The sequence below is a fragment of the Panthera uncia genome, chromosome D1, assembly GCF_023721935.1.
Source record: "Panthera uncia isolate 11264 chromosome D1, Puncia_PCG_1.0, whole genome shotgun sequence".
In the NCBI taxonomy this organism is placed as follows: domain Eukaryota; kingdom Metazoa; phylum Chordata; class Mammalia; order Carnivora; family Felidae; genus Panthera; species Panthera uncia.
Window position 1 is genome coordinate 55,352,281 of NC_064808.1, and position 13,535 is coordinate 55,365,815.

The 13,535-nt window shown below is 46.5% G+C and overlaps 1 protein-coding gene across 2 annotated transcripts; it reads right to left on the reverse strand.

Annotated features, from left to right (window-relative positions):
- Positions 1-642: 642 nt before the first annotated feature.
- On the reverse strand, positions 643-12,546 carry KCNE3 (potassium voltage-gated channel subfamily E regulatory subunit 3). 2 transcript variants are annotated; one of them, XM_049652311.1, is made up of 3 exons: positions 12,380-12,546; positions 6,005-6,159; positions 643-2,564 (listed from the first exon to the last, which is right to left on the reverse strand). In XM_049652311.1, exon 3 carries the CDS (start codon positions 2,522-2,524, stop codon positions 2,225-2,227), a length of 300 nt encoding a protein of 99 aa, XP_049508268.1. In that variant the 5' UTR covers positions 2,525-2,564; positions 6,005-6,159; positions 12,380-12,546; the 3' UTR covers positions 643-2,224. The 2 variants fall into 2 exon arrangements, with proteins under 2 accessions (XP_049508268.1, XP_049508279.1); XM_049652322.1 differs by lacking the exon at positions 6,005-6,159.
- Between the last annotated feature and the right edge of the window lie 989 nt (positions 12,547-13,535).

The following is a 13,535-nucleotide window of genomic DNA, read 5'->3' on the forward strand; positions in this document are numbered from 1 at the left end:
CACACTGGATCTGCTTCCTGCCCAATTTCCCAGCCAACCACTCTCTTTAGGCGTGTGGTTTCACCACATTTCTACCCTCAAGCTTCCCTTGGTTTGTTTTCTTCTTTTGCTGTGCCCACTTAGATCAGTCCTATCTTTTCAAAACTCAGTTCAAATTCTACCTTTGTCTGACTCCTCAAAATCTACCCAATCTCATTTCTTAAAACCCTTCTAGCCTGACCATTCATTCCTATTCTTGATTCCATTTCCTATTTGGGACTTTGGACTGGGTGGTCTCTAAAGTCTCATTCAACTGTAGACTTCTGAATCATTGTCTTCCCATATGTCAAATCTTCTTAAATAGGTCTCTACCTTCTCCTTCACGAAGAGCTAAGGAAAGCTATGCCTGGGTGGCTTAGTCAGTTAAGCATCTGACTCTTGATTTCAGCTCAGGTATGATCTCAGGGTGTGGGACTGAGTCCCACGTCGGGCTCTGCGCTGACAGCATGGAGCCTGCTTGGGATTTTCTCTCCCTCTCTCTGCCCCTCCCCTGCTCATGCTCACTCTCTCAAAATAAATAAATAAGCATTAAAAAAAAAAAAAAGAAAAATTAAGGAAAGGCTTGAGCACATATGGGGCTCAGCACAGATTTGCAGGGAGTTAACACAACTGACTGCTCATGGGAATGAATGTGTTCTGTATCTTCCATTCAAGAAACACACAAGCATTTATTTTTATTTTTTCAAGGTGGAAGTAGCTTCCCCCCCCCCCCGCCCCCGATTATACAAGTAGCATACTTATGGTCAGATAAATCAAATATTACATAATTTTTTAAGTAAAAAAGGGAAAATCACAATCCTTCTTTTTCAGAGATAATTACTATCAAAATATTCTTTCAGGGTTTTTGCTATATACAAATATGTATATTTGGGCTTTCTGGAGACCCTTTGTACATCCCTTAAACAGAAATCAAACAGAACAGTGCGAGGTTCCAGCTGGGGATTTGTAGCTTGTAAGATATTCACTCGTCACATTGCACATATTAGGCTGAACCATATGAAAACTACTGATATTCAGCTGCTTTTGACCTACAAACACAATTTTATGGTTTTAATCTAATGTATGTGAAGACCAGAATGTCAGAACTAGTAGAGCTCTTAGAGACTTTCAAGTTGAACTGTTTCATTGTGAGGAGGTGGGAAAAGGATCAGAGAAAGGCATGACCACTCAGTTCATGTACCAGAATCCTTCCACTGAACCAGGTACCTGCCTTGCATGCTCTCCTTCTTTTAATATGGTAATCTTCTAGGTGTGATAATAACCTTCTAGAAGCAGATTTCAATTTGGTGTCAGAAAATTCTTCCCAGAGTTTAATCAAATCAGAAGAGGCTGTGTTAGAGTTAGTGATTGGAGATGTGGCTCGGAAGGGCACTGTGACCTGGCTGGAGAAGTGCACGAATCATGGAACTAAAGAGCCTTAACATTCAGGGCCCTGCACTTGCATGGCTCCTTAGGGTCTTGGGAGGGGTCTTAGTAATGTATTGACATGGCAATATGTTTTTGTAATATTTGCAAAAGCAAAATTATTTTGAATTCTTTTTCTTAAGGGGACCCCCGGGATTGTGTAAGTTTCAGGCCTGGATCCTGTCCCATGTTTAAAAAGCACTAGGCAAGGAAACCAGAGCTCCTACGTTCCAGCTATGGCACTACTCTGGCCCAGGTGGGCAGAATGGTACTTAATTTGCTTCCCTCACAGGGGGTAAAATCACAAATGTTAAATGTCTGGAAAAATATAAAATGTGAACAAATATAAATAAGTAACGTTACTCATTTCTTATCTGTGATATGGTAATCACTGCTGCTTTTCATGGTCGTTGAAGATAACGCATCAAAAAACATGTCCTCCGTGCATCTTCCCGTTTCATTTGCTTCTGCTACAACTTCCTTTTCTCCTTCCTCCAGCCTCCAGCTCCTAGCTCCCAGTACTCCAGCCGCTGGACCAGTAGTGGTTACTATCTTTTGCCACTTCTATATATTTGTTCATGGGGCTCCCAAAAGTCTACTTTTGCTGGAAAAAAAAATCTTTATCCGCAAGGCCCAGGTCTCCCAGCCCCTCTCCTCCCACCCTAATGATTTCTTCTAGCCCTTTTTCTTGTTGATCTTATAGATGGGGACACTGAGGCCTGATGTGGTCCAGCACTGAGTTCTGGTGTCTTGATATTCTGCCATTCCTGGTCCCCTAGCATCAGATCATAGACACACGGTTCTTGATGTACACGTGATAGGGATCACTGCGCTTGTCCACTTTGCGGGAGCGGGTATATCCCAGGATGAGGCTGCCCACAGTGACAGCAAATAGAAACATGACAAAGAGAATGTACATGTAGGAGTTGTCATCACGGCCAGGTAGGCTGGCCCGCCGCTTCTCTGTCAGGTTGTCTGGCCCTGGCCGGCAGAGCAGGTTGCTGTGAATAGTGGCATTTAGAGCCTTCAGCACAGCGTGCAGGCTTTTGTACCAAGTCTCAGTCCCGTTGGTGGTCTCCATAGCAATAGGGATTGAAGTGGGCAAAGAACTGGAGGACGCTCTGTTGGTGACAGAAAAGAGAAAGGGGATAGCTTCTGTCATCTGCAGCTTGAATTCCATCCCGACTCCCACAAACCCCAGCGAAAATCCCAACATCACAGTTTATTCTACCTATTAGTTTACTTGTCTGTCTTCTCCACTAGACTGCCAGGTCAATGAAGGCAGGGACTATGTCTGTTTTACTAACTGCTATAGGCAAGCACTTAAGACAGCACCCAGTAGGTGCTCAATAAATACTTGTGGAATAAAGCCTTCCTCAACCATTGTAACCCATATTCATCTTTTTTTTTTTTTTTTTTTTTGATTCTATAAATCACCGAGCTTTAGGCTACAAGGGCTTTAGGGATTATTTACTCTAATTCCTTCCATTTTTATACAAAGGGAAGCTGAGGCCCAGAGAGAATTAAGTGGCCTGACCATGATCACAGAGAATATTGGAAGTAGAGCCAAGACAGAGTCCCTCTCTGTGATGGCCGGCTTACAGCTCCTTTGGCTCCCGGGCCAGCTCTCGGCAGGACTGTGTGGCACCGTCAGAAGACATTACCCAGAGTCCTCCTTCAGCACAGTTTTTTTTATATTCCATGGACAGCATTTATAAGAAGTTTGGGGATGGCTTAAATTTCACCCTACCTGGAGGCCAGAGGCTGGGTCATTTGATCTCTTAAGCACATTATGTCCCAAATGCTCTAGGTATTGCTAGCTATTTAGGGGAAATTCTGTTGGAAAAGAGGCGGTGGGGGAAACAGGGAGAGGCTGATAACCACTGAAGACACCAGGGAAAAGAAGGACAGGGTTGAACCTGAGGGCAGGGGAGTGAAAGGAACACTCAGTCTGGTTTGGAGCTTTCCTACCCCAGAGAGGGAAGAGACAGGCACCTCAACTCTCCTGCCTTCTGACACAAAGTCACTGTGTACCTGGTGTATAATAAATGTTCCTTCCCCTTCTTCTTAGAGATCCTTAGTCCATAATATAGAAAAACATCCAAAGACAACCTTGTATCCTAATCTCTGAAAAATCATGTCATTCTCTTTAAGCAAGGCTCCATCCACACTCACTTCTTTCAGGAAGACTTCATTGAGTGCTCTCTATCCTTTAACCATATTCCACAAGCTTTATTGTTGCAGCCCTCCCTTTTGACCAGCACTTACATGTAAGGCACTGTGTGGCTATTCTCTTGTTATTGATAAGGGTATTAGCAGACCACATGCTCCTGGTCAGTAGGACTGTATCTCTCCCTCAAGTCTAGGGGATTACCCTGAGACTGGCTGGGTGTTGTGTTTCCCCAGGGGTCTACCTAGTAACTGGCTGTTCTTCCTTCAATAGTCTCCAGTAAAAATGGCTATTTTAGGGACTTTTCTACAGGCCAATCACTCAGAGTTCACTAACTGGTTCCAAAGCCCTCCTTTATCCAGGTAGATATGTCAACCTAACTGAAACTAACAAACTTGAATATTACATATGGTCTCTTCCAAACAAAAGATGACTGTTATGACCATGATCAATATTCATGAACAACTCTATGAATGAAGAAGTTAGGGGAAAGAATTTAAATAATACAGCAATCACCCAGGACTGGCCTACATTTCGTGCAAGGCCTTTGGGGCTCCCTGGTAAGTAGTACTTGAACTACCTTGTCTGGACGGAGGAGGGAAAGAGAACAAGGGCTCGTGGAGTTAAGATCCAGAAGGCAGAGATTCTCATCTACTACCTCAATTGTCAGGTAAGAAATTTGTGCCTTCTTCTTCCCTTGTATGGACCAATGGAAAACAGGAGCAGCACAATGAAATTAATGGCTCAACTCATCATTCAGCCAGTCATCATGTATGGAGGCCCACTGTTAGGCAGGCCTCATGCTGGGAGCTTGCGGAGGCTCAAACCCGGTCCCTGAACTTAGGGACATTGCCAGCTGATGTATTATGAAGGCAACAAGCCAAGGGCTACTGGGGCTTAGAGAAAGAAGGGACAAATTCTGATCAAGGCTCAGAGAGTATTCAGTGACAGAGGCATTTGAATTGGACCTCGAAGGGCTTTTAGGAAGTAGAGAAGGCAAGAAAAGCAAAGAGGTAAACAAGCATGACAACAAGAATGTTTAGAAGAGGGGCACCTGGGTGGCTCAGTCGGTTAAGCAGCTGACTTCAGCTCAGGTCGCGGTCTCATGGTTCATGAGCTCAAGCCCCACGTTGAGCTCTGTGCTGACAGCTTAGAGCCTGGGGCCTGCTTTAGATTCTGTGTCTCCCTCTCTCTCTGCCCCGCCCCTGCTCATTTTCTGTCTCTTTCTCTCAAAAACAAACATTAAAATTTAAATTAAAAAAAAAAAACAACAACATAGAACATGGGATAGAGAGACTTCTCTGAAGTAGATCATGGAGAGCCTTGAGTGCCAGGCTGCAGAGTTGGAACTTTATCCTGTAGTTGGGGAAGAGCCATGGAACAGTATTTTAAAAGGGAATACAGTGATGAGATCTGTGCTTTGAAAGGACAGTCAGGCTGCCATATGGACTGGAGGAGGCAAGAATTGAGGCAGGGAGCCTAATGACAAGGGTCCTGAAATAGTTCAGGCAGAAGACACTGAGTCCTGAGTTGGGACCATGGGGATGACAAGGTGGGGGCAGGAGTTAAGATCTCACAGATGTGATTTGTGAGAGGTATGCGGGGAATGGCTTAGGGAAGAAGGAGCCTTGGACAGTTTTACAGGCAGGTAACAGATAGATGGAGTGCCTGGAGGATCCCACTTTGAATTTTTTTTTAACGTTTATTTATTTTTGAGACAGAGAGAGACAAAGCATGAATGGGGGAGAGGCAGAGAGAGAGGGAGACACAGAATCGGAAGCAGCCTCCAGGCTCTGAGCCGTCAGCCCAGAGCCCGACGCGGGCTGGAACTCACGGACCACGAGATCGTGACCTGAGCTGAAGTCGGACACTTAACCGACTGAGCCACCCAGGCGCGAGGATCCCACTTTGAAAGAAATGGGCTTCTTGCCATGTTCTGGCTTTAGTTTTCTCATCTGTCGAAATGATTATCATCGGGCGTTATTCAATGGGTTGAGTTTCAATTTTGCAAGATGAAAAAGTTCTAGAGATTTGTTGCACAACGATGTGAATACAGTTAATGATACTGAGCTGTATACTTAAAAATAGTTAAAATGGTAAATTCCATGTATTTTTTAAACCATGATTAAAAACAACAACAAAAGACTATTATCCCTGTCCTGCCTCCCTCCAGGCTTGCTTGAGCATACACTTTTATTATGGTGAAAAAAATGTTTAAATCTAGTAAGTATGTATACACAGTACATGCAGTGAAGACGAAGTCTCCCTATTCCCAGTGGTCCAGGACTCTTTCCCGGAGCAGTCACTGTTACCAGTTTTCTTAGAAATCCTTTGCAAAGTAGTTTTAACTGACAGGGCAGAGGAAGGAGAACCTATATCTGGAAGACTCACCAAATAGTAGGCAAATTCTCTGGCTCTGAATCAGCTTCAGAAATCTCTCTGTGGGTGCCCTAAGGCTCCCCTGCCCCTCAGCTTCTTCAGGGTGTCTCTGGACACATCTGGGGTCTCAGTGTTGACACTGAGAGCTGAGAAGGAAAGGCCCAGTGCTGGAAAACAGGGGAGGAGGCAGGGAAGGAAGAAATCAGACACACAGAAAAATCTTCAGAACCAGGGTGGATCTCCTAAGGCTGGGGCCCCAAGGGTTGTGCAATAGCTTTGCTGTGCACCCCCCCCCCACTTCCCCTCCCCTTTATGCAGCAGCTGGGTCAGACCAGCCTAGGGTTGCAGTTACAGGAACTGTGCAGTGACTAAGAGACATCTGATTGCTGTCCCCCAACCCCAGGCCCTCAATGTCTCTACTGGGTGACTTTGTGATAAACCTCAGTTTAACATGTGGACTCCTGCTCGGGGAGCTGCCAATAGTGCAGACTAAAATATTCCCTTTCCTAAGGGTACAGGTATCTTAACAGAAGTCTCTAAAAGGTTCAAAGAGCCTGAGCCCCAAGGGAATGATGTGTGTGGCAGGGTGGCAGCTGGCAGTGGGTTGATATTTTACATAGGCACAAATGATGTTTCCAATGAACCTATTTGGAGAGACTGGGTAATACATGGTCACAGCATCAGCACTATCTGTAGCAAAACTCATTGTGAAAATTAAAGAAGAAAATTGCAGCGTCTGGTACCAGGTGCCGCACAGGGGTGGTGACGGTTTTATTTTTGCAGAGCAGAGGCTGGCGGGACCTTCAGAGGCCATTTCGTCTAACCTTTAGTTAACCTCCCTCATCTTACAGTTAAGGAAATGGAAACCCAAGGAGCTGTCTTGGTTCAGTTGCTACTTGTGTGACTTTGGGCACGTGACTTCCCTTTTCTGGGCCTCAGCTTCTGTCTGCATCTATAAAATGAAGGCATTTTAACTATGTAATCTGGCAAGGTTGCAGTAAGCTCTAACATCCCACAAAGGTACAGATCACAAAACCACACTGTGAGATTATGGGAGATTGGACAGGTTGGTGGGAGAGGTATTTTGGGGTCTTTTTAAGCCCCTGAATCACAAGATAAGGAAGGCTGCAGACTTTTTTCTCACAGATTAAAGATGTACCTGAGACAAGGATTAAGTTACACTGAATATTCCTGCCTAGATAAACTGAGAGCCAAGTCAGTTGACTTTGGTTTTTTTTCTTAACAGTTCATCTGTCCAGGCGATCTAGCCAGGGAAGGAGGGAGACTCTGTGCAGAAAATGAGGGTGGACGGACAGTGTGGGGGATGGGGTGGGCTCCAATGCAGGGTTCAGTGAGGGCAGTAAAAGTTCACGAAATCATTGATCCCTCAGATCCTCCTTCTGGGGCCTCTGGATAGACCTGGAAGTTTGTGGTTCTGACAGGGGAAGCAAAGAAGTCACTCTTACATTATCTTTAGGTACTGGGTTGGGGTAGGAATGAGGGCCTGGGTGCAAGGGCATTGCTGGGTCAGGAGAGACAGAAAGCTGATGAAGAATGGGTTGGTTCTCTGTGAACTGCCTCTAGGTCCAAGGATTGGCAGTTGGCAACAATGAGAATTTTGTTCCTCTTTCTGAGCTCCTTGGCTTCCCTTGTCAAGATAGTCACTGATTATAAAGTTCATAATGGGGCAGATAGAGCTCTGCTCCAGAGAGTTCTTAACTTGAAACAGAAGATAGACCAGTTAATAGGAACTGACCATGCTGAAAGAGATTGTAAAGATTATTTAGAATCTAGATTCTAGGCCAACGCCTCCATTTTGTAGATGGGGAAATGGAAGCTCTGAGAGGGAGGGTGACTTGCCCAAAATGACACGACTAGTGACGGGCAGAGCTCTGATGAGGACCGAGGTCTTTGGGGGCATGTGCTGTTAAGGTGCTCTTTCCACTACCAATGGCAACATTCCCTGGCATCTGAGTTGTGCATCATATGGAACACAGTCTTCTCGTGTCCTGTAGCATCATATCCTCTAACTCCATACTTTTTCCTGTACTGCAGATTCTCGCCAATCGAGGATCTAGTAGGGATGGGGGAGGGGGGTGGATGTTGGCATGTTTTGGACGAGGAGTTAACCTTCTTTTATAATCTCATCTCCTATGGTCCTTTCTGCTCTAGACCCACTCCTGATCCCCCAAAACGCCAGGCTCACTCTCCTCTTCCACACTCTATTGCTATTTCTATTTCCTGCACCTTAACAGATTCTTCCTAAATGTTTTTTTCGTTTGTTTGTTTGTTTTTTAAGTAAGCTCTATGCCCAACATGGGGCTTGAACTCGAGTCACATGCTCCAACTGAGCCAGCCAGGTACCTCATCCCCCAACTCCCCATCCCTGTGAGTTAGAACTCAAAGGTGTCTAACCTGGGGGTGGAGCTGTAAAGCTGTCATCTGAAGGATGAACTGGGCATCTTAGGTTTTCTTTCAGGTTTCTCTGGGGAAAAATGAAACTCCGCCATCAGTTCTTTTGGTTTTCCCACTGCTCTGTTTTAGCTACTCTTTCAGAGTGAACATCTTAAGTGTTTAGAAATGTGGTAAAGAGAGGTGAGGGGGAAAAAGTCACACAAAGCAGATGGAGATCCAAAGACAATCCCTGGGACCACACAATTTTGCCATTGGTCCCTCTGGTAATCTTATCACCACATGGACTGGGGAGCCAGTGGAGTGGGAGGAGGAGTTCAAGGTATGGACCTTAACAAAGAGTTGGAAGGAGACAGAGATAGAATCTGAGCTGAAAGGGATCTTAATAATTATGTTGTTAGTACAATCCCCATCCAAACAGGAAAATAGAGCACCCCCTCCCTGAGGAAACCACTTGCACAAGGTCTCACAGCCCCGTGAACTGGGATCACAAATTGGTATTGCATCCACGGACCTTTCTAGTATCAGTTCCCCGTTGCCTGTAGGAAAGTCTAACCTTCTCAGATTGTCATTGAAGCTTCTTTGGATATGACCCTGCCTCTCTCCAGTTCCCTGTGCCAACTGGTACTGAGTTACAGACCATTCTCCAAACATTCCTCACATTTGCACACCTCTTGCCTTTCCTTATGCTGTTTTCTTAGGCAGAGGAGTTTCCTTCCTCTTTTTATCTTCCTGGTGAACTCCTACTCATCCTTAAAGGCCCAGCTCTAATGTCACCTCTATAGACCCCCTCCTGAGAGACCCCCTTCCCCACTCCCTAGCCAATTAGTCTTTCCCTCTTGTCTGTTCCTAAAGTGCTTTGCATAAAACCCTATTAGAGCACTATGCTGTACTGAAAGTGTATGTGTGTATAGGTATAGATATATGTAGATATGTATGCTAAACTATGTGCTGTGAGGTGTGAGGGCAGGGACCTGTGCCTCATATACTTCTTTATGCCCTGGGCCCAAGCACATAGTAGGCACTCAAGAATAAATGAATCAGGGGCACCTGGGTGGCTCAGTTGGTTAAGCATCTGACTCTTGATTTTGGCTCAGGTCATGATCTCATGGTTTGTGGGTTTGAGCCCTGCATCAGGCTCTGCACTGACAGTGTGGAGCCTGCTTGGGATTTTCTCTTTCCCTTTCTCTCTGTCCCTCCCCTGCTTGTGTTCTCTCTCCCTTTATCTCTCAAAACAAATAACTAAACATTTTAAAAATTGATTAAAAAAAATGAATCAATGCCATTTCTTATTAGACCATCCCCTATCCAGTACACACATAGACATTCATGAAAACAGCTTACAGTACTTAAAAAGCAAGAGCAGGCCAAAACATATTTGATTTGGTCTGGGGAAGGGGTGGCTCAAAGAAAAGAAGGTGTCTCAGTCAGGTGGGGAAGTGACTCAGAGGAGAAGGAATTCTAAGACTTCTTTGAAAGCCCAGATGTTCCCTGCACCTGAATCCCATTCAATCCAAAGGGCAAACATTCTTGGCCCCAAAACACTAGCAGTGGCTTTGCCACCCTCTTCCCTGTGTACCTACTCGGGGTGTGGCCACACACACCCAACCACTGCACACACACAGTCCAATTTCCAGTCACCCAGCCTGTGATTTTGCCTTTCATGTGTGCGTTTCATGGTTCCAATCTTGGCTGTATGCTTGGGTATGTGACCTTGAGCACTGCATTTATTTCCTCTGAAACTCATGTATGAGATGGGATAATTATCCCTGCCCTGTTTACCTCACATGGGAACTGGAGGAGACAACAGAGGAAGGTGTTTTAGAAATTGCCAAGTATTATAGAAACATAAGAGACAATTATTGGGCAGTCGGGTCACCTGGTTTTCTTTTCTGTTTTTCTACCCCACCTCCAGATTACCAAGTGTTGCCCCACGCCCACTGCCTTAGTTCTCTATCCTCTGAAGAAGCCAACAGGTTCTTATTACTCTTCTTGATTCTTGACACACTTTCCTCCTTCAGAAGCCTTCCTTGTTTCTCATACTCTGATCAGCCCTTGTAGTCCCTTTCCATTGAGGGGTACCATTTGGTAGTCCTATAGTTAATGGAGAACACACAGGAATTGGAATCAAGAGACCTGCCCCTATTTGGCTGTGTCTAGCTGTGTGTCTCAGTGAAGTCAAGGCTCCACTCTGGGCCTCATGTTCCCCATCAGTAAGATGGGGGTTTTGCCTTAATTCCCTCTTAGTAGGTATTTTGAGCACCTGCTCATTCAGTGTATGGATAGAAATGTGTTTTGAAATGTATGAAGTGAGTGAGGGATGAAGAACGTTGTTGGTTATCATCTTGAGGAATCAGGAAAATATGAAAGCAGTTTCCATGCCTCAGGCAGGGGTCTCCTCCATTTGGAACCACCAAAGTTGATAGATGGCATTACAAAATGAGGACCTTACACTTTTACAATGCACCTTTGTAGGTGAAGTGGAGAGAGCCCTGGATTAGAAGTGAGAAGGCTTGGGTTTTGCTTCTCTCTGGTCCTGGTATGTTCCTAGGCAAGCTATCTCCCTGCTGCCTCAGTTTCCCCATATGCAAATTGGTGAAGATGGGGAGGAGGGAAAGGAGGAGATACTCTTCATGGGCCTTCATACAAGGGTCTGTCTGAACTCATCTACTTTCTAGATAAGAGAATCCCACCCAGGTCCAGACCTCTTTCCCCTCATGTCACACGGAGTGTGGGGCAACAAGACGGAGAGGCCCATTCTACAGGTAGTGACCCAGGAAAAGAAAGCACAAGGCATGGGAATGCAAGCTGGTGCAGCCACTCTGGAAAACAGTATGGAGGTTCCTCAAAAAACTAAAAATAGAACTACTCTACGACCCAGCAATTGCACTACTAGGCATTTATCCAAGGGATACAGGTGTGCTGTTTCGAAGGGGCACATGCACCCCCATGTTTATAGCAGCACTATCAACAATAGCCAAAGTATGGAAAGAGCCCAAATGTCCATCAATGGATGAATGGATAAAGAAGATGTGGTATACATATACAATGGAGTATTACTCCGCAATCAAAAAGAGTGAAATCGTGCCATTTGCAAGTACGTGGATAGAACTGGAGGGTATTATGCTCAGTGAAATCAGTCAGAGAAAGACAAAAATCATATGACTTCATTCATATGAGGACTTTAAGACAAAACAGAGGAACATAAGGGAAGGGAAACAAAACTAATATAAAAACAGGGAGGGGGACAAAACAGAAGAGACTCATAAATACGGAGAACAAACAGGGTTACTGCAGGGGTTGTGGGAAGGGGGATGGGCTAAATGGGTAAGGGGCACTAAGGAATCTACTCCTGAAATCATTGTTGCACTATATGCTAACTAATTTGGATGTAAGTTTAAAAAAATAAAAAATAAAACAAGTTTAAAAAAAAAAAAGAAAGAAAGAAAGCACAAGGCATACAGCCGGTAAGGGACTTGCACAGGTTTACACAACCTGTAAACTGGAACTCCAGTCTCCCGACTCCCAACCTAGACCTCTGTTATTAGCAACAGAAGGTGTGCCTTTGAAAGTCCCCAGGCGCAGGACACAATGCAGTAGCAAATGGGCAAGTCAGCTCCGGCAGAGCAAAAAGACCACGCAGGGTCCCCGAAGGGTGTTTCTGCGTGTGCTCTCGCGGCGGACCAGCCGGTGTTCGCACGCACATTTGTGGACGTGGAAAGAGCTTTTGAGCCGCGGTCCGGGGGCCTGTGAGTGCCGGTGCAAGCCCCCACGGTTTTCAGGCTGGGTGTGCCAGGAGCCCAGCTCCGCGCCACGTGGGGCCCCGGGATCCCTGCAGCTCGGGTCTGGGGAGGATCAGCTCCGTACGTGAGCCGTTCCGCACCTCGGGTCGGCGTTCTCCCGGGAAGCGGGAAGACTCCTCACTTCTACCCTCAGCTGCAACCCAGCTTTCCCGACCCTGCTAGTGCGCCTTACCTGCCTCTCGGCAAGCCTCCGAGGGGCGCCCGTCCGTCGGTAGGACACCGCACTCTGTGCTCCCCAGTGCCTCCGCACAGCACCCCTTGGCGCTCGGGTGGCCAGTTAGCACACAGCTCGCCCCCTCGGCTCTGCGCCCCGACCCGCGCTCTGCTCCCTTTAACCTTCCCCAGGGCGCCTCCTCCCCCAGCCCCGCCCGGTCCCAGCACACCCACTTCTACTCTGGCTGACTTAGGGCGCCTCCGCCCAGCTGCTTGGCCTTACACAGCCGAGGGCTCCGATCCTTCCGTCTCTTGCAGCGCCTGCTTCCTGGACGGGAGACCAAATGCCTCTCACTTTGCTTCAGTTTATCCAGCCTGAGACTGATCAAAAGGCGAGGCTGAACATTGGGTGCTGGGGGAATAAGGCTTTGCTCCTAAGTGGCTGTGTGGTGGTGGGCAAGTCACTGCCCCGTGCTGGGCCATAGCTTCCTCGCTGTAAAATGGGTACGGTTCCTGGCATGCATTCTTCACCACACGGTGGTGGCTGGGGTCAGATGAGATTGTAGCATCCAAAATATTAAAGCCAGTGGTCACTGGAGAAATCATCTCACACAAACTGTCTCTTCCAGGCAGGAATGCAGAGGCCAGCTTGGGGAAGGGACTTGCCCAGGCTCACCGAGAAGCCAGCAGCGGAGCTCAGACTTAGAATCTACTATGCCACTTTCTCTCCTTCACCCCAGCTTATGCTCCTCCTTCCACGTGTCGACAGCTCCCCACATGCCCACACAACTGTTGTCCAGCTGTACCTCATGTCCCAGAACACCCTGCACTTGTGGCCACCAGGCCCTCCCTCACACTATTACTTTCTTGCTGATGACACTGCAGGCTCCAGAAAAGATAAGCAGCCAGAGGCAGCTGGAAAATGAGGACCAGGAGGCTATGGGCAGCAGAGCGGACAGTGGCAGAGAATAGCCTCTCAGGGGTTCTGTGGGAGTCCTTATCAGAGCCCTCTTTAACAGCCTCCCACCTTGGGCTAATTAATAATAAACTGAGGCCAGATCTTGCTCCCTTGTAAACAAAGATCTGTTCCAGGATATCTGGGGCCCTTATCACAGAATCTCAGGTTGTATTTAAGAAGTGCTATCATTTTGAAAAGATCTACCACATGGAGGGAA

Coding starts and splice junctions, on each gene's coding strand:
- KCNE3 (XM_049652322.1), bottom strand. CDS start 2,524: ATGGAGACCACCAACGGGACTGAGACTTGGTACAAAAGCCTGCACGCT.